We start from the raw sequence: 21665 nt of genomic DNA on the forward strand, positions 1-21665 counted from the left end.
ACCGCCTGCAAAGAATGTTTTCACAGCAAGTCATAGCATCACAACATTGTGAAATGTATTATTCATTGAGAGGAATATCCCACAAAAAAAGGTAAATCACGAAAGAAGGAAATAGAAGAGGCTGCAACATGTTTCAGAGTTTTCATGTGCTAGTACATTCCCTGTGTTACTGCTCATATTTTGTCACTCACTTCCTCCTTTTTGTTCTTTGTATCTTCTTGTGAATTCTAGGTCTTTCTGTAAAGCTTCTTCATTCACACTTCCTTTTGCGACTATGTCGCCGCGTGGGAAGTAAAGGATGGTGGTAGGGACAAAGGAGAATTACCAGTGGTTGATGGCTGCACTTGGATGATAGTTTGGGAAGAATGTGTCCGTTTGAAGCCCTTCTTTAATTGTCTGGTCTTCTGTCTCCAAACCTTTACTCCCATTCAGAATTCTTCAACTTTACTTAACACATTAATTTCCTTTCCTATTATACCATCACTACAAGCACTCATTTCCTCTTTGAATACCTGCTCAACCTCCATCTCTCTCTCTCCCACTTCTTGCACTTCCCCTACCTCTCCTTTCAGTGATCTCCCTCTAATTATTGTCTCCCTTCTTTCTCCCTCTCCAATCATTCTCACTTCTACTGTCCCACTCTGTGGTTGTATTTTTCCTTTACAAATTCTGCTGCTTGCTTGAGTTGGTTAGGGAGCCTTTCATCTTTAGGAGTGGGGTCTATTACTGAATGCCTTTGGGATATTCTGTTGAAGTCAGGTTTCTTTAGCAGATTAAGTTTCTGCATGACGAAACCTCCTATTTGATGAGAACTTGGCGGATGTAACCAGTCTGTTGGTGAAGTGCACAATTGAGCATTCAGTTTGTAGATGCCGATGAATTCTGCCCTGCTAGGCCACTCCCAGTCTGGAAAGAAGTGGAACATAATGGGGAACAAAGGAAGTAGGAATGGCTCTTTCAGCTACTTATGCTTGTCTCACCATGGGTGGAGTCATAGAGTTGAACAGCACAAACCAGGCCCTTTGGGCCAGCTCATCCATGCTGACCAAGTTATTGACTTGAACCCATCCCATTTTCTTGTGTTTGGTCCATACTTATGTCAACTTTTCCGATCCGTGTACCATTCTAAGTGTCTGAGATCATTACTGATCTTCTATCTCATTACCATTTTGCCTATGCTGTCACCATATCTATTGGATTCTTTTGATATTAAAAACTCCACTGATCTCTTCTGTGATTGAGATGAATGGGTGAACCTCAACTTTCCTCCAGGGTAGAGAATTACAAGGAGTCACTTCCCTCTGAGAGAGTAAATTTCTCCTTTTCTCAGTGCTAAATGATCCTTTCTTTATTCCAAAAGTTTTTTGTAGATTTTGCAACCAGGAGAAACCTCTTTCCTGAAGCCTACCTGTAGGGTTGTGTAGAATTTTCACACGATTCTATGCAATCTCTTTTCATTCTCTTAATCTCTGGAAATTACTCAAATTCTCCTCACAATGCAAAGTTGCAACAATTTGAAGTTTCTCCATTGAATATTTGCTGCATTCCCTCAATGGTAGATATTTAATTTTTGCTCTCCTTATCTAATAAGAGAGTTAGCGCAACGCTCTACAGTACCAGCAACCTGGGTTCAAATCCCACCACTGCCTAAAAGGAGTTTGTAAATTCTCCCCGTGACCGCATGGGTTTCCTCCAGGTGCTCCGGTTTCCTCCCACAGTCTAAAGACATACTGGTTGGTAGGTTAATTGGTCATTGTAAATTGTCCTGTGATTAGGCTACGATTAAATTAGGGATTGTTGGGTGGCATGGCTTGAAGCCCTGGAAGGGCCGATTCCCCACTACATCTCAATAAATAAAATAAAAATGTATTAAATAAAAACTCGATCGTACTTACCAAAGCCCTACATAATTGGAGTAAGATATCTTTACTCCTGTACAAGTTTCCAATGAAAATATTCCATCGGTCCTAACTGCTCACTGTGCTCATATGCTACATTTTAGTGGTTTGTGTATGAGAACTGTCACATTTTACAATATGTCACCATTCAAAATAAATATTCTGCTATTTGGTCTCCTGAGGACAAATAATTAATATAGATTGTGAAGAGCCGGGGTCTAAGCACTGAGTCCCGCTGTATACCTTCCAGCTCGAGAAAGACACATATATTCACTCTCGTTTTCTGGATGTTGGTAATCTATGTCTCAATCTATGTCAGTATGTTACCACTCCCCCCCCCCCCCCCCCAATTCCTTGTGATATAATCTTGTTGACCAACCTCAGGTGTGGGACCTAATTGAAAATCTTCTGAAGGTTCAAAGACCCCATATATTCTGGTTCTCTCTTATCAGCAAGTCACTTTTCATAAGCTTCCAGTTAATGAATCAAACATATCTTTCATAAATCATGGCTGATTCTGCAGTGTCCTATTATGTTCTATTATTTCGATTTATTAATTACAGTTCTGCAGTTTCCTGCTTTCCCTCTTATTCTCAAATAATGACCTTTATCTTGCATGCAGTCGGTTAGTGAGGCTCCACCGCCATCATAGAGAGAGAATTCCAAATATTGACTACTCCTTGATGTTTAGAAATTTCTTCTCATCTCTATCCTAAATGACAAACTGCTTATTTGAGATTGTGATCCTTGGTTCTAAACTTTCTGGGCTAGGGAGACCTCATCCCACCTCGTCTAACTTCTTTACACCAAGGGTAGTGAGTACTTGGAGTGCAATGCTAGAGGAAGAGGTCATGGCCGGTACAATTGCAACATTTCGGAGGCATTTCGATAGGTACATGGAGAAGCTTGTAAGATTATGGGCCGATAGGCGTAAGAATGCTGTAGTCAGCATGGACAAGTTGGTCCTATTTCTAGGCTGCATTATTCTATGACTTTGTAATTTTCTCTTCTCCAACTCTGATCCTCTCCAATGTTATTGGTATTTTCTTAGTGTCCTGTTTGTACTTCCTTAAGAGTAACATTTTTTCTGCTATTAATACAAGCAAACTAGTCTCTGGTTTCTTGTTTTCTCTGACTTCTTCCTGTAATGAGGTTAGAGTTTGTGCTTATCTTTCACATTAACAAATAATCATTTTGCAATGGGAGTTACCAGACTGACTGGGTTCTTTCCTCTCCCTTGTCCGGAGGTATCTATGCCAAATGTAATACTTCATATCTTGACCTAATGGAGAAAAATAAACTCAACATATATTGGAAACTGAATAAAAGCTGTCCATTGTAAGGATTAGTAATGCACCAGATTGTTCAGACATTTGAAGAGTCTTGCCAAATCATTTGAGGATAAATATTTTATGAATTACCTTGATACACAGTAACCTAACTGACGTCATTAAATCGTGATTACTCTGAAGGTTATGCTTTCATTAAGTTGAGTTGCTGCAGTCTTGTCTGTGTGTGGTACGCTCCCTGAAACTTAGAAGTTGTCACAATCCCGAACTAAATGTTTAAAATCATCGTAAATGTTTAAGATCAGCCATCAGGCAGGTTTGGATTATACAAATACAGAAATAAAATTCAGTTCAACACTATGCGCTATTTCACTGAATATTAATACCTTGGACAAAGTTGTAACAGTGAATTAGAAATAGGGTTAATTCAGTTTTATTATGTTATGAAATTTGTTGTTTCAGAGGTATGAGGTATTAGTATAATGTACTTCCAGCTGGTATTAGTAAGACCTTAATCACTCCATAGTTTAAAAATATTTTACAGTGATCACATTTATGGGTATTTATATATTGGGCTGATTTCCATTTCATCACATATCAATACATAAAAATATAGCAAGGTTACAGCTTTGGTTCATATTGTTTTGCAAATTAATGAGGACTGAAAGCACATAATTAACACACTTAACCCAGAGTTCTCTCAAGCAAATTGTGTGCTGCTTATTTTTTCTATAATTGGTATCCTGTTTAGAGAGACACATTTCAAAGAGGGCACTAATTGAACACAGATGTTAAAAATAAGTCTTGCACTCTTTAGCTGAAATTCAAATCAAAATATACAGTGTTTGGATGTATGCATTTTGCTGATTTGTCCAGACTCGAAGATTTCAGGAATTTCACAGCTATGAATTATTGAAGGCCTTGAAAATTAATAATGGCTCCAGTATGTAATGAAAATACCAGCTTCAGGCAGCCACAGCAGCCTTTTGTAGCAATGACAAGCTGCCTTCACTTGTTGCTCTCCTGCCCCTTGGGTCCCCACTGGAGCAGATCTTGCTGTTGCAGCTACTTGACCTTTGTCAGCTTCAAGTGGCTAGTAAGACCTTTTGCTGTGCAGCACCAAATCACCATAATTGGCAAGCTGTGCCCACACAAATACTTCGAATACTTCCTATTTGTCATATAGTTTTTGTCGACTTTGGAATAAAGTCTATCTCTCTGTTGGTGATGGTGAAGTAAGTATTCACTGGATTGATTCTAGGTAAGAAGATGTCACGAATGAAAGGTCAGCAGACCGGACTTACATTTCCAGACTGTTAGATGAATGAGTGCCTATTTTATGAAGAGACCTGACACTGTAGATGTTGAGTGGATATTCGACTGATATGGGGAATCTATAAGAAGAAGGCAGAGTCTCTGAATAAGTGGTTACCCAACTAAGAATGAGATGAGGAAATTTTAGCAGTCGTGGAGTTCTCAAAACACGGAGAATAGTTGATGCTAGCCTATTTAAGAATTTCCAAGGCTGATGTAGATTTTTAATATTTTAAGAGTATTACTGTAAGACCATTAGACATAGGAACACAATTATAGCACTCAGCACATTGGGTCTGCTCCGCTATTCCATCATGGCTGATTTATTATCCCTCTCAACCCTATTTTCCTGCCTTCTCCATGTAACCTAACCAACCAAGAACCTATCAATGTCCTTGGGTGTGTGCTTAGACCACTGCTCTACTGTCTCTATACTCCATGACCGTGTGGCTAGGCATAGGTCAAATACCATCTATAAATTTGCTGATAATACATCCATTGTTGGTAGAATCTCAGATGGAGATAAGAGGATGTACAGGAGTGAGATATACCAACTAATGGAGTGGTGTCGCAGCAACAACCTTGCACTCAGTGTCAGTGAGACGAAAGAGCTGATTGTGGACTTTAGGAAGGGTAAGATGAGGGAACATGAAGAAGTGGAGAGAGTGAGCAACTTCAAGGTCCTGGGTGTCATGATCTCTGAGGATCATGCCAGGTCCCAACGTATCTATGCAGATATAAAGAAGGCAAGACAGCAGCTATATTTCATAAGGGGCTTGAGGAGATTTGGTTTGTCAGCTAAAACACTCAAAAACTTCTGCAGATGTACCATGGAGGCTGCATCACTGTCTGATATAGGAAGGGCTACTGCACAGGACTGAAATAAGCTACAGGAAGTTGTAAAATTAGTCAGCTTCATCTTGGGTACTAACCTCTGTAGTACCCAAGACATCTTCAAGGACCGGTGTCTCAGAAAGGCAGTGTCCATTATTAAGGACCCCCATCACCCAAGGTATGCCCTCTTCTCATTGTTACCATCAGGAAGGAGGTACAGAAGCCTGAAGGCACACACTCAGCGGTTCAAGAACAGCTTCTTCCCCTCTGCCACACGAGTCCTAAATGGACATTGAACCCATGAACACTATCTCATTTTTTAATATATATTATTTCTGTTTTTGCAGTACTTTTAATATATTCAATATACATATATGTGTGTATATATATACTTACTTATTTTTTCTTTCTGTATTATCATGTATTGCATTGAACTGCTGCTGCTGAGTTAACAAATTTCACAACACGTGCCAGTGATAATAAGTCTGATTCTGATTCTGATTCTAAATGGAAGTTATTTATTCTGAGGCTGTGTCTTCTGGTCCTAGACTCCCCAACTATAGGAAGCATCCTCTCCACAACTACTCTATCTAGGCCTTTCAACATTTGATAGGTTTCAATGAGTTTCCTCCCTCATTCTTCTAAACCCCAGTGAGTAAAGGTCCAGAGCCATCAAATGCTCCACATATATTAACCCTTTCATTCCCAAAATCATTTTTGTGAGCCTCCTCTGGACTTTCTCCACTGCCAGTACATTTTTTCTTAATGAAAGGGCCCAAAACTGCTCACAATACTCCAAGTGCTGTTTGACCAATGTCTTATAAAGCTTTGCCATTACGTCCTTGCTGTTGTATTTAGGCCTCTCAAAATGAATCCTAATATTGCATTTACCCTCCTTACTACCAACTCAATCTGCAAGTTAACTTTTAGGGAATCCTGCACAAGGATTCCCAAGTCTCTTTGCACCTCCGATTTGTAAATTTTTTCCCTGTTCAGAAAATAGTCTATGCCTTTATTCCGTCTACCAAATTGCATGACCATACAGTTCTCTACACTATAATCCATCTGCTACTTCTTTGTCCAATCTTCCAATCTGTCCAAGTTCTTCTATGCAGACTCTCTGCTTCCTCAACACTATCTGCCTCTCTGCCTATCTTTGTATCATCTGCAAACTTGGCCACAAAGCTGTAGATTCCATCATCCAAATTGTTGACATACAACATGAAAAGAAGTGGTCCCAACACCGAGCCCTGTGGAACACCACTAGTCATTGGCAGCCAACAGAAAAGGCCTCCTTTATTCCCACTCTCTGTCTCCTGACAATCAGCCAATCTTTTAACCAAAGTAGTATTTTTCTTGTAATACCATGGGCTTTTAACTTGTTAAGTAGCCTCATATGTGGCACCTTATCAAAGGCCTTCTTAAGATAAAAGTAAGCAACATTGACTGACTCTCCGTTGTCGATCATGCTTATCATTTCCTCAAAAAATTCCAACTGTCTTGTCAGACAAGATTTTCCTTCAAAGAAACCATGCTGACTTTGGCCTGCTTTATCATGTGCCTCCAAATACCCCCAAATCTCATCCTTAATAATGGATTCCAGCCACTGCAGTAAGGCTGATTAGCCTGTAATTTCCTTTCTTCTGTCTCCCTCCCTTTTTAAAGATGGGTGATGTTTGCAATTTTTCAGTTTTCCAGAACCATTCTAGAATCTAGTGATTCTTGAAAAATCAGTACTAATATCTCCATAACCTGTTCACTACATCTTTAGAACCTTTGAGTGTAATTCATCTAGTCCAAGTGACTTAACTATCTTCGGACTTTTCAGTTTCCCAAGTACCTTCTCCATATTAATAGCAACTACACTCACTTCTTACCCACTGACACTCTGGAATTTCTGGCATACTGCTGGTGTCTTCCACAATGAAGGCAAAATAATTAAGTTTGTCCGCCATTTCTTTGTCCTCTATTACTACCTTTACAGTATCATTTTCCAGCAGTCCAATAGCAGCAATGTCTCCTTCCAGTCAACTTTGGCCAGATCCTCACTCATGCCCCTGTAATTCCCTTTACTACACTGTAATACTGATACATCTGACTTTAGCTTCTCCCTCTCAAATTGCAGGGTGAATTCAATCATATTATGATCACTGCCTCCTAAGGGTCCCTTTATCTTAAGCTCCTAATCAAATCTGGTTTGTTCTGTAACACCCAACCCAGAATTCAGGCTTATGAGAACCAGGCAAGAAGACGATTCTGGCGATGTCAGATGAGCCATATTTTTACTGAATGGTAAAAAGGTTCAAACAAAATGGTGCACTCCTCTTGTTTCTTATTTAAATGGGCAGGCAGCATCTGTGGGGAGAGAAGCTGTTCAAAGTATGAGGAACTGTTTTTCTTTCTTTGCGACATTTTCTTACATATCATTAGAACATGGGAAATCTAGAGATAAGTATTTTGAGATGCGGAGGAAGGTGGAAAGTGACGGATGGTGATGGAGAAAAAGGCAAGAAAAATTAAACTGGATGATAGTGGAGATCAAAAGATTGTGGACAAAAGAAAGCGGAGTGGTCTAAGAAAACCATGAAGATACAGAATTATTAATGAACAATCTGTCTTAATTTCCTCACTTTAGAACATAAGAGAGCACTCAGAGTTTAGAAACTGCAGGAATGTTTGGATGATGATTATGGAGCCTATAGGCAAACAAATTGCAGCTGGGTGAGAAAAGGAATGCTTTTGAGATGGGACATATTTGTTTTTCTTGTGGTAAACTGTCAGTCGAGAATCCTGCTGAGAGCATAGTCTGAATAATGAATTATCCCACTCTTGAAAGCTGGAATAGGGTCACAATGAATTTTGAACTGTTTCGTCCCCATCTGATATTGCAAAATGAAATGATATGTGGAAAGTAAAAGTTTTTAAGTTTTTAAGTATTCTAAAGCAGTCAGATAATCTGGCAGTGTGTGCCGGTTGAATGTTTATGGTAAAAGCAATACTAAAGATTAAACCAGCAGTTTCAACATTGTAAATGAGAGTTATTAGCACAATCCTTATATTTAAAAAGTATAAGCATAAGGCAAGGAAACTAAAGCAGGGATTGATGAATGTTGCTTTTGATTTTTCTACCAAATCATCACATTGTTTTGTACTCTCCATAGTGGACAGGATGGCTCACAAACCTTATCACTCTCCTTTATTCAATAAATTCATTTTCTTTTCACAGGTGTTTAATCTTTCTGAAAGGAGGTATGATCTCTCCAAACTGAACTCCAAGGTATGCTTTTTTTTAAAAGTTAATAGACTGCTTTTCACATTTCCATTCCCACACCAGCATGTCTCTTGTCAGCTTCCTCCACTACCACGGTGAGGCTAAACACAAGCAAAAAGAACAAGCCCTCACATTCTGCCTGGTTAGGCCTATAAACCAATGGCATGAATATTGAATATTGGTTTCTCCAGTTGCAGGTAAACTGCTTACCCCCCCCCAACCCCTTTTCTCCCTTCTGTAAAAATGTCCACTTCTTCCTACATTCACCCCAACACCCATCACCTTGTCTCCTTCCCCTCTCTTCTCTCTCCTTCTGCCCATCAGCCACACACTCATCCCACCTCCCTCAATTGACTCCATGTCCCATCTTTCTCTTCTCTCAGGTTTAATCATCTGCAATTCTTTGTCGCCTCCTCCTGTAACCTTCCTGCCTTTCTTGCTATTTCAACTCTTCATTGCCCCATCTGTCTATCACCCCTCTTCACATGGATCTACCTCCCAGCTCCAGCTGCACTCCTACCCTCCACTTTCTTACACTGGCTCCATTCCCTCTGCCTTTCAGTCCGGATGAATGGTTTTGACCCATAAACATTGACTATCCATTTCCCTGCCTGATCTACCGAGTTCCTCCAGCGTCCAGTGTTTTGTCTTCTTCTTGCTCCAGCTTCTAGCATCTGCAGTCCCTGGTGTCTCACTTATTCTTCATCTGCACAGTTGTACTTTTTCCTCCTCAGCACCAACTTGAAAATCAGACTACATGTTACCACTGCATTACTGCTGTTTGGGTAATGGAACTATGCAAATGACAGCCCAATAATATGAGATTGGAATGGCATTTGCTCTCAGGGAAGTTAAATGAGGAAAGCAAAATAAATAAAGACAAGTTTCTTGCATTTCTTAACATATGCATTAATAATGTAGTTTCATGTTCTGTAAAATCTGTATAAGACTGCTTTCCTGGAGTGCAACATCCCTCATCGCCTCTCTCCTCAATCTAAGGGTTGTTGGATTGCTTCTTGGGATCATATTGTTAGTTGAACCATGTCAGATCAAAAATCATAGTGGACGGTGCCTTTAAATCAACCAGCCACGTTCCAGAACAGGAACATTGCACGAGAAGCTTTCTCTTCTGTCACCAAGAACATGAATCAACATTGTCTCAGTTTCTTTCCTTTATTGCTGCCTGCTCAAATATGTGCTGCTTTTGTATCCTTGGTGCATTATAATAAGACATCAGAGGATATTTGGGAATAGCAGATTTTTTACAGGGGATCATTAATCTTCTAAATTACTCATTAATTGGTCCTGGATGGAATAATAGAGAGTTTCCGTTTTGTTGCTATCCACATGATGGACGAACTGTTAGGAGCGTATGGTATCAATTCAACATCTTTTATGAAGCCGTGAACTGTACTGTTCCGAGAAAAGTGGACATTCTGTATATAGTTCTTTAGTTGACATCCCCTGAATAATCAGACTCCACTGTAGTTAGTATTTTTGTTGTCATTGACAGAGATTATTAAATTGGTCATGAATTAGGCTATTTACTGTTTTCACTCTCACTGGTGAAAGAAATTATAGATGATAGAACATGAAGAATGAGCACATACTGTCATAATGATACAAGAAACATAGGAACCACCAAAGACTTCAAATTCCAGAAATGCCCATACATTTTGATTTACCACAACTTCCCATTCCTGTTTCCTCACATGTCACTTGGTTCTATTCTTTCTGCACAAACACATCTTGGTATCATTCATTCTATTTGCTTTAATGATCTTTCATGGTAACACATTCCAGATGTGGTTAACCTTGGTGTGAAATAACTGTGATTGAATTCCTTATTTATGGCAAACTTCCTTTTGTAAATGATGCCCCAATTTTTTAACTCTTCATCCCCATAAACATTTTTCTGCATTGATTTTTTATCAGTTTGCCTGTTCTTTATGACATATATCAGTCTTTTTTTTCTCTCTTCCTTCCTGTGAGTTACAGCCCAACTTCATCAACCTTTCATCATGAATTTAATAGTCCCGTGGTTCAATTGACCTTTACCCTTTTCCTTTTAGGAATTTCAGAAATTTCCGTTAGTTTTCATTGGGTGATCAAGTTGGTTAAAACCATATGTTTCAGGAATTTCCATTACTTTCATCGGGAATTCATGATCTTTTTTCCATTTTAGATGACTTAATGCAACTTTGCCTGAACAAGCGGGGCCATGTGTTCTGATCATCTTTACTATTTCCCAGAATAGCTTTCGAGATAAAAAGGACCTGTGATTTAGAAGAGTGGAAGAAAACTAGTTTTATTTTGTTGTCATTATAATATATTAAAATTCAGTAACTTAAATAATGTGATCCAAGATCACACTAAAAAGCTGTCTGGCAAACATGCTCTTCTATATATTGTCCAGAATAGCATGTGTTAAAATTCAAAATGCATAACATGTCATTCTAGTTTTTATGTAATAGCCAATCGCTTGATAGCAACATAGATTTTATTATTTTAATTATTTTGACATACAATTCTTATCTGAAAGTTGTAAAGGCATTTGAAATAGTTAAGAGCTTTATTAGACTGATGCCTGGAATGAGTGCGTTAAAGACTGAACATGCTAATTGAATCCATTGGAGTTCGGAAGGAAACAAGGGCCTTGACTTAAACATGCAACATCTCAAAATGTCTTTATACTATGGATGTGGAGCAACTGTATTCTTGTGCAGAAAATCTAGATCTATAAACCATTGTTTAAGAATAAAATGTCACCTACTTAAGACACATGGTGTGATGTATTTTTTGGAGGATAGTGAATCTTTGGAGTTCACTTTCTCAAAGGGCAGTGGAAGCAAAGTATTTGGATGTCCTTAAAAGCAAAGTAGCAATATCTGGATAATAATGGGATGATAGGTTTCCAGGAATGAATGGAAATATGGAGTTAGCTGCAGTGGGATCAACCATTATTTCATTGAATTGCAGAGCAGGCATGAGAGGCCAAGTTGTCTGCAGCTGCACTCAGTTTGGTTGTCTATGTACAGAATCATCTTGGTGTTTAAGTAAATTCTTGCTTTAAAACAAGCAAACAATCATGATGAAAGCATACTTGAACTCTGCTATTGGCATTAAAATATCTGAACTTTGCTTGTTTCAGGTGATGGATGTAGGTTGGCCTGATCTTCATGCACCACCTCTGGATAAGATGTGTACCATGTGCAAAGCAATGGAGACATGGCTAAACAATGATCCACTTCATGTCGTGGTTATTCATTGCAGGGTAAGCTTTATCCATGCTGTTGGTATGTTCTTGGTTTTGCCTAGTTAACTTAACTTAAATTTAGAATAAGTGATTTGTTGAATTTAGTCATTGTATATCTAATGGGCTTCCATTGCTTTCTAAATAGAAACGTATAATATTATAAAAAAAATTATTTTCTTTCTTGTTAAATTGATGGTTTCTTTGAAATGATAAACATGAATGTCTTGAGAAACTAGAAGAAATCTCTCCATACAGCAATTGTGCTTGTCAGCTAAGATACATTTGGTTGGAGGGTAGATTTCTTTTTGGATTTTTATTATTGTGATTTTACATCACTGGGACCAAGGTCAAATGCAACACACTTGAATGCAAGTAAAGTTTTCTTTATGCTTTGTAGTTAATGCAATACAGTTAACAACCTCAGTAAACACTTCCTTTCTTATGATCACTTTAATTATGATGGTAATTTAGTGGCAAATTTTAAGTAGGATTATAATCAGGGCATAGAGCTACATAAACTGAACTGTGATTTTAATAAAATCTATTTCCTGTTAGAGCTTTGCTGTTACCAGAAAGGTAGTTTTAATTCAGCAGTCTTGATGCCCTTGAATCCCATTTCAAAGGCAAGATTTCCTTTACTTAAGGATTAACATGGCTCCCATCCCAATTTAAAATGACGGAGTCGCACATATTCATTTCATAGAAGTACTTTTCATTGTTTATCAAGCTCCTTCTCCAAAAGAATTTCAAATTTGATTCCTCACTGCTGTTAGTTTGCTGGCAGAGAGGGTGGGGGGGGGGGCTTTATTGTAATGAATATAATAGAAGATTTCAGTGTCATCTGGCCAAAGTAAAAACATACTGACCAGATCTGCATTGCTAGAATGTATGTGTTACTAGACTAAGATGCAGAGGCCTGAATTACTGATCTGGAGATGTGAATTCATATTGAGGTAATTAAATCCAATAATAAAATGCTAGTTATTAGTTATGGTCAACACAGAAGTAGTGGATTGTTGTTAAAAACCCAAGTGGTTCTCTAATATACTTCAGGGAATGAAATTTGCTATCTTTACCCACCCTGGGAAGATGAGCAGCAATGCAGTTCACACTTCCCCTGCCATCTGATTAGACAGGCAATAAATGTTGGTCTCTCCTGCCTCATCCCATGACTGAACAGCTATTTCCCAATGTGAATTACTGTTCATGAAAGCAAAACTTTTAAAGTTCGTGTGGTTTGTTTGTTGTTTTTTTTTTCTCTCTGCTAAGCCTAGTGTATTTGAGGATTAAGTATACAGGATGTATAAGTTTGTGTTTGAAAGTCTTCATAAGATCTTTTTTCCAAATAAAATGTCACACTGTTAAATCTGAAAATGAAGCAAAGTTAATCTATATCATTTGTTTTAATAAGTTCTACACCTTTTGACTTTTACTCTTGTTTATTCTGGCTGTATTTCTGGCAGCATTATTCCATTTCGAAGGCATGGTAGGTTAATTCCCCATATAACTTGGTGTTGCAGTCGTATGATATTTTTGGAACCAGTTCTAGAGTGTCCATGTGACCACATGTTGTTTAGCTTTTTAGCTGAAAGAGCTGTTTATGGGAACCTAGGCATGGTACAATAACATTTGTATTACTGTACTTACAGCAAGTGATAAAAGCTAGTTTCTGCATTGTGTTAGCCGTGGTGGTTGCATCCAGTTAACGGAATAAAGTATGGGACTGGGAAGTCTAGATGGTATGGTTTAAGAATGGGTTGTAGAATTCCATTATATTGCAGGAAGTGGGAGCACCATATCTTGCAAGTCCATTCATAAAAAAATCTCCTAGCGAGTACTTCAGTTGGTGGTGATATTTTAAAATTGTCATTAATAGTAAAAACGTAATAGTTTGGAATGTAAGATGTTCTGGGAACCAAGCTAGATAGTGAAGTTGCAGCTGAGATCAGAGCAGCAGTAATTTTATTGGATGGTGGAGCAGGCTTGCGAGGCCATGTGACCTACCCTTGCTTCTCATGCTCCTCGGCAGTTTGAGGATAAAGGGGAAGCCTTTTCGGACCGAGATTAGGAAAAACTTCTTCACACAGAGAGTGGTGAATCTGTGGAATTCGCTGCCACAGGAAACAGTTGAGGCCAGTTCATTGACTATATTTAAGAGGGAGTTAGATATGGCCCTTGTGGCTAAAGGAATCAGGCAGTATGGAGGGAAGGCTGGTACAGGGTTCTGAGTTGGATGATCAGCCATGATCATACTGAATGGCATTGCAGGCTCGAAGGGCCGAATGGCCTACTCCTGCACCTATTTTCTATGTTTCTATGTAATAGTCCAATCACCATTGAGCTGTTTTTCGATATTTGTCGTTGATCTGTACTTGTGTTCCATTTGCTTTGGGAGGATTTGTGTGCCTTTATAACCTTCCCTGACAATCATCTATTGATCTCACTACTCACAATGTCAATTGACCCTTGTTCGGGTCAGGGGCTTGGGCTTCACCTTCATCCCTTCATTTGCTCTACTTTGCTGCACCAATAGGTATGCCTTAAAAAAATCTTGGCTCATTGTAAAACACATTTTTAATGACTTAAAGTTCTTTGTAAGTTTTATTTTAAAATCTACAGCCTTTTATAGTGCATCTGGGGAACTGAATGTGGCTTTCGAGATGTGTCACGGTGCCTGGTTTAGAACATTTGGCACAGCCTCGTGAATGTGCATAGTCATTGAAACAGAAGCAGTATTCAGCAGAGTAAAATGACCTAATAAACAAATGTTAAGGTGTACTTCGAAGTGGTTTTCAGTGAAATTGCCCAGATGTTAAATAGGCCAGTTCATTGGGTTTTATTAAAGATATTAACCCAAAACGCATTTTTACTGCTAGATATTATTGTGGGGGTAAAGTGGTCAACACTGCAGCAAACCAAGCAAGTAATCCAAAAATGAAAATTTGAGCAGCTATTATTGGTGGTTATCTTGGCCATGGTAGTATTGCGACGGGTACATCATCCTCCCTACTCCAACAGTGGTTACTTATTCATAATATTGTCATGTAGCTGTATCCGCTCAAAACTGGTCAGCTAATACAATGAACTACCCATTTTATAAGGAAAAGACTGCGTTTACTTAAGATTGAAAGAACTGAAATCATCCAAAATAGCACATATCAAGTTTCAAACAGCTTCAGAAAGATTAACTTGTGTACTTTCCCAAGGGTCCAAGTGAGCCTGTGTGGCTGCGGATATTATTTAAAGAAAGTTGTTAACAAGTAGTGTTAACAACTGAAGAATAATTTTGGTGTTTTATAAAGCAGCACATGCTCAACGTACAAACTCAGTCTTTACAACTGACAGAGGTGGAGCTATTTTTAGTTTGCTTTACTGTTGCTACATCTGAATCTCCTGGAAGCAAGACTTTCTTTTCACATTAACTCAATGCTTCTTTGTTTCTTTCAGCGGAATAGTACTTGCATATTGCTGTTCCTAACTCTTGCAAATTACTGCATTTGCTGGATTATTTTTCCTGAAAATAGGGAGTCACCCATTTAAGACTGAGGTGATAAAGAATTCCATCTTTTGGAGAGTTGTGAATATTTTTAATTCTTCAGCCCAACAGTCATTTTTCTTCAGCTTTGGAAGAGACTCGAGGATTCTGGGAACCAAGCTAGATAGTGAAGTTGCAGCTCAGATCAGAGCAGCTGTAATTTTATTGGATGGTGGAGCAAGCTTGAGGCCACGTGGCCTACTCTTGCTTCTCATGCTCCTTGGCAGATTATGATGCTTCATAGTTGAGCAACCTGAAGATACAGCACTATGCCGATTTAACCATGAGAAATGCTACTCTTGGCAACATGGTGTGAGTTGTCTTGACGTCAGATACAGACCCAAATTTATCTCCCAGTTTTCAGAGAGGAAGAAGACAAAGAGGATATTTGTGCTTTTCACAGATCTTTTTCATCCATCACTGATGTTACCTCATGGTGTAATGGAAACAGATGAAATGATGTTACCCATTTCTCTCTTTATTTTGCCAGTCTTCCAACCCCAGAACATATCTCTTTTTCAATCTTCTATCAGTTAATCCAGCTGCAGTGAAGGAAAATAAATAAATAAAGTAGCGCAATACACGCAAAGTGAGGAGGAACTCAGCAGGTCAGGCAGCATCTATGCAGACGAATCAACGCTCAATGTTTCAGGCTGAGACCCTTCATCAGGACTGGGGATCCTCAAGACCTTCACCTAAGTAGTTCAAATGGTTCATACAGTATACAACCTGAAATTCTTGCTCATCACAAAACAGGAAACCCCATTGCATGAATGGTAGAAACATCAGACCCCTGGAAGCTTCTCCCTCTCCCATCGCATAAGCGGCAGCATTAACGTTCCCCTCCCCTCCCACTTGCACCAGCAGAAGCAACGACCCCCCCCAACCAACAAGCAATAGTAAAAGTGTCCCAAAGAGCCCTTGATATAGAGTCCATAGCACAGCACACTCTTTCCATCAAGGGAGAGAGAGGTCTCCCTTGCAGCAACGAAAGCGGAGACTGGCACTGTGCTGTTCTGCTGTTACAATCTTCTGCATCGCTTCTCCGAGCCCCTTGAGTCGAGGACCGATGGGCTGTCATTCTCCATCGAAGGAGAGCGAGAGAGTGATCGAGTACAGAGGCCTTCTTCTGTCAGCAGCACACGCCGTCTGCTGTCTCGATGTTTTACTCTCACACAGTGCCTCAGTGGGCGAGGAACCAGGTCATCTACGGGGTAGTTTGTGTGATTAGATAGCACTTCAAGTGTTACCGGCATCTTATTTACACACACCAGTGCAAATTAGACCTGAAGTACTCAAGCATTCTATGCCGTCCAAAAGATCAAGATTGTTCTGATCTAAGTACAAACCCAACATTTCTGCCTAGCCCCCATAACATTTGATCCATCTGTTGTTATCCATTTCTCAAGGCAGCGTTTAAAGAATATGCCTTGAAATAAAAAACTTATTTATTTGCAATTGATTGTATTGATTTATTGTATTGTCACACGTCCTTTTACATGTACCAACATACAGTGAAGATTTTGTCTTGCGTGCGGTTTATACAGATCAATTCATTATACACCAGGTAAAACAATACCAGAATGCAGAAAAAAGTGTAACAGCTAAAGAGAGGTGCAGTATGGGTAGACAAGGCACAAGATCGTAATGAGACATATTGTGAAGACAAGTGTCAATATTTGCATACTAAGGAACTATTCAGTTGTCTAATAACAGTGCGGTAGGAACTGTTCTTGAGCATGGTACGTGCTTTCAAGCTTTTTTGTATCTTATCCCAATGGAAGAGGGAGAAGAGAGAATGCCTGGGATAGGTGGAGTCTTTGATTATGCTGGCTGCTTTATTGAGGCATCGAGAAGTATAGACAGAGCCCATGGATAGGAGGCTGGTTTCCCTGATGTGCTGCACTGTGTTGACAAATCTCTGCAGGTTCTTACAAGCCGTAATGCATCTGGATAGGATGTTTTCTGTGGTGCATCAATAAAAATTAGTAAGTGTTGATGGGGATATGCTAAATTTCTGTAGCCTCCTGAGGAAGTGTAGGTATTGGTGAGCTTTCTCTGGGGCGGGTTATTGGTGATGTACTGTGCTGTATTTATCAGTCATATCAGATCCCAGAGATTTCACAAAGGGTTAGGCTAGAAGGACTAGCCTGTTCTATATCATAACTTAATGATTGTATTGTAGTTTAAAATCTTCTGAACCTGGAAGTTTCTATTTGATTATCCCTGCTCTTTATGTTAATTCTAGAAACATCACCCGCTTATGCTTGTGTGCTCTAAGGGATGCACAGAATGAGTATTTGAATGAGGAGGAATATAATAATTAGTTTGTTGTAAAGAGTTTTGTTAAACTTGTATGTTTAGAATCATACAGCACAGGCATGGTCTCTATAGCGACCTAATCTGCACCACATGCAAAATGCCCATCCCACTTTATGTTCCCTGGATTGTCAACAATTCCGCTCAGATTCCATCTACACACCTGTGGCAATTTACAGTGACCAATTAAGCCATCAGCCCATGTGCCTTTGGTGTACCAGTGGAAACTAGAGTACCTGGATGAAAACTGTGTAGCCACAGGGAGAATATACAGTACAAACTCCACACAGACTATAACACGGCAGGGTCCGGGTTGAACCCAGATTCCTGGAATTGTGAGGCAGTTGTTCTATGCTCTGCATCATTGTACTGGTTAATTGGGATACATTGGGACCAGTACATTTTAACCCAATTAAATGGCTGTTCCAGTTAGCCGAAGTTTCGTGGAAATAGTTAAAAACGTATAAAAAAGACAAACTACTGTTTAACTGAGTAACAAGTTATATATGTAAATGAAATACAGAACAGATTAGAACACTTCCAATACTACTACAGTACTGTACTATAAAACTGTGTATTAGTTCCTTAAATCGTTATCGGCTGAGGAAATCGTCCGGTTTACACAGGCATGTTCTTTTGATTGACTGTAAATGAACAAAATCAGTGCAGACACCAGCTGCAGCAAATGGACTGCCTTCATGCAATGTTTTTTGCTGATTGGATCCTTCAAAACTTCATATTCATTGTAACATTCAAAATGATTGTCGATACCTTCAAATTCCTCATAGGTCTGAACGTGCTGAAGTAGTAAAATCATTTCATTTTCACTCATAGTCATTTCTGGTATCTCCAAGCCTAAATGCTTGAAACTGCACTGATCAAAAAAGTTCTGGATTGTCTTGCTACAAACAAGAGAAAATCTGCAGATACTGGAAATCCAAGCAACACACACAAAATGCTGGAAGAACTCAGCAGGCCAGGCAGCATCTAAGGAAAAGATTACAGTTGACATTTCGGGCTGAGTCCCTTCAGGGTCAACTGTACTCTTTTCTGTACATGCTGCCTGACCTGCTGAGTTCCTCCAGCATTTTGTCTGGATTGTCTTACTACTTATTTCTCACCAACTATCAGTGACAAAAAAATCACTGCTTTTTGAACACAAGCACACACACTATTTAAAAACTGTTTATTCTAAGTATAGCACCTAATGGCCTCACACTACTGCTGCTAGTTAGAAACTCTTTAGCAACAGCCTCCTGTCCCAATTAAGCAGTGTAGTTTCCCAAATAAACAAAGAGAATCCCAGCTATTTTCTCAATTAGTTGTTATCCTTTAAGAGTTGTCCCAAATAAGTGGTTACCCCGATTAACCTATGACCTAAATAACTGGAATCCGCTGTATTTTACTTGCTGGTAGTGTGACGTAATCAAAATTTTAAAAATTCTTCTCTCAAAAATTGAGTGTCATAAATTGTCTTAATCTAGCTGTTATTGTGTTTTGTTCCCCTCTCCTTGTTTGAACTTTTGAGGCAGATATAATGGCTGGGCCAGATATGATATCTTTGAAACGAGATCAGACTTCAGCTAGGTGGAACCTATTCATAGAGTCTAACTAGCTGACCTTGTGCAAAGTATAGGTCTTGGGTTATTTATCTGAGTTAACTTATGCTTCCTAATTATATTTACAGTTAAGCATTCGGCAGATTCAGTGAGCAGCTGCACATCAACAAAATAAAGCTGTGTAATTTCAGTAAAAGTAATTACACGTCCAAAGGGTCATCAAAGTGAAGCATTGCAACGCATTCAATCTGAGATGTTAACTGTCCATTTCCCTCCACAGTTGCTGCCTGACTCTCCGAGTTCTTCCATCTTCCTGCTCTATATTCCAACATCTGCGTCCAACCTGAAACATTGTTTATAACTTTTACTCTTTCATTTCAGATTTTTGGCATTTGCAATATTTGATTTTCATACTTTCTCAAATGGTCTGACGTTGGACAGGGACATTTTTGAATAGTTGACTATACGGTAAATGTAATGCTGAAGGTTTAAAAACAGGAAATCTGGCTAAGATATATGCTTAGTTTATAATTTTATATTGTAAAGTTACATTGAAGACTATAGACAGTAGATTTTTATAGAAATTTGCATAAGGGCTTCCTTGCTTCTCTGGTAGAGACAAATATTTCCGAATGCATAGGTATTCCCAACGTTTTTTATTGATCTCAAGCAATGCAAAAAGCACTGAAGAAATTCAGTGAGCAGGCATCATCTCTGGAGGGGAATGTGCATTGGATGTTTCCGGTCAAGTCCCAACATCTGGACTGGAAAGAAAGAAGGAAGTTTCTCGGTTGTTTTCAAGCCACAGTTAAGGAATGGAATAAAACATCAGCAATTATTCCCTATTTTGATTATAACTTTTGCTGGGAATTGGAATTGTAATGAAATGATTAAACAATGCAGTCTCAACTGTTGTGACATCAGTGTTCAAATGGGCCATAGACCCTCACTGTCATGTCTCTCATGACGAATGGGCTGGGTACAACTTGATTGACATCACCTTAGAATAGGGTGGAAGTGAAATTAAACAGATTCCATTCTTTGCCGCAAGCAAGCTAGTAGAAAAGCGAAATCTACCTGCTGTGACATGGTTCTTCATTTGAGCTGAGAAAGATTAAGGTTCAGAGAAAAGTCCAGTATAATCTGAGCAAGTTATCGGTAATTGTTCTTTTTACAGTGTCTTAAGAAAATCTTATGAACTCACCTGTCCCACCCTCCACACCACCGAAAGTGCAATAATGAAATTTCATGGAAGATGTAGCTGGAACTTCTTTCTAATCGTCTTAAAGTGGGAGTTCATCTATTTGAATAAAACTTTGGGTTTTCATTCCTATTTATATCAATTACTGTTTGAAGTTGCTCAGTTAAGTGAGCACTTTAATGTCAGCGTTACTTGTTTTAATATGCTTCCAAGCTTAAAATGTCTCACTTATTCTATGTTACATAATTTTCTGCTATGGAGATCAGTTTAATTCTACTGGGAATTAAATACCTTATTTTAAGACAAATTAAATCCTTGAGCTTCACTTGACTGTCTATTGTGGTGGTGCTGACTGTGTTAATCATAGTCTTGCAGTAAAAAGCTCACTTGTATGATAAAAGCTTTCCAACCGCAATTAATATCCCTCCTTTTCCTTGTGCACACTTCATTAATCTTGTAAACAGCATTCATATGATGGATATCAGAAGCAGACAGTATGTTTTTACCTTTTGGCATCCTTTAGGTGCTAATCAGAAACTAAGTTTCACTCGTTTAACTTTTTCTCTCACCAGGGAGGTAAAGGAAGAATAGGAGTGGTTATTTCATCATATATGCACTTCACGAATATCTCTGCAAGGTAATTCCTGAAATTGATCGATTCATTTGCTAAAGTTGGTCCCATCAATGACCATGAAGACTTCATTATTTTATTGTTGACTTGTCAAATTTATTGACAAGCTGAGCTCGTTGACTTCATTAACTTTGCCAACAACTTTCACCCTGCCCTCAAGTTTACCTGGTCCATTTCCGACACCTCCCTCCCCTTTCTGGATTTTTCTGTCTCTATCTCTGGAGACAGCTTATCCACTGATGTCTACTATAAACCTACGGACTCTCACATCTACCTGGACTATACCTCTTCTCACCCTGTCTCTTGCAAAAATGCCATCCCCTTCTCACAATTCCTCCGTCTCCACTGCATCTGCTCTCAGGATGAGGCTTTTCATTCCAGGATGAGGGAGATGTCCTCCTTTTTTAAAGAAAGGGGCTTCCCTTCCTCCACCATCAACTCTGCTGTCAAACGCATCTCTCCCATTTCACGTACATCTGTTCTCACTCCATCCTCCCGCCACCCCACTAGGGATAGGGTTCCCCTGGTCCTCACCTACCACCCCACCAGCCTCCGGGT

At 39.1% G+C, this 21665-nt stretch overlaps 1 protein-coding gene across 12 annotated transcripts in view; it reads left to right on the forward strand.

The window, feature by feature from the left end:
• Nucleotides 1-21665, forward strand: part of LOC140195375 (tensin-3-like) — a 449612-nt gene that overhangs the window by 275909 nt on the left and 152038 nt on the right. For all 12 annotated transcript variants that reach the window (XM_072253585.1, XM_072253576.1, XM_072253577.1 and 9 more), the window contains 3 exons: nucleotides 8562-8612; nucleotides 11758-11880; nucleotides 21049-21113. In XM_072253585.1, the coding sequence (XP_072109686.1) occupies nucleotides 8562-8612; nucleotides 11758-11880; nucleotides 21049-21113 (239 nt within the window). The remainder of the gene's footprint in view (nucleotides 1-8561; nucleotides 8613-11757; nucleotides 11881-21048; nucleotides 21114-21665) is intronic.

This window comes from Mobula birostris, chromosome 3, assembly GCF_030028105.1.
Source record: "Mobula birostris isolate sMobBir1 chromosome 3, sMobBir1.hap1, whole genome shotgun sequence".
Classification (NCBI taxonomy): domain Eukaryota; kingdom Metazoa; phylum Chordata; class Chondrichthyes; order Myliobatiformes; family Myliobatidae; genus Mobula; species Mobula birostris.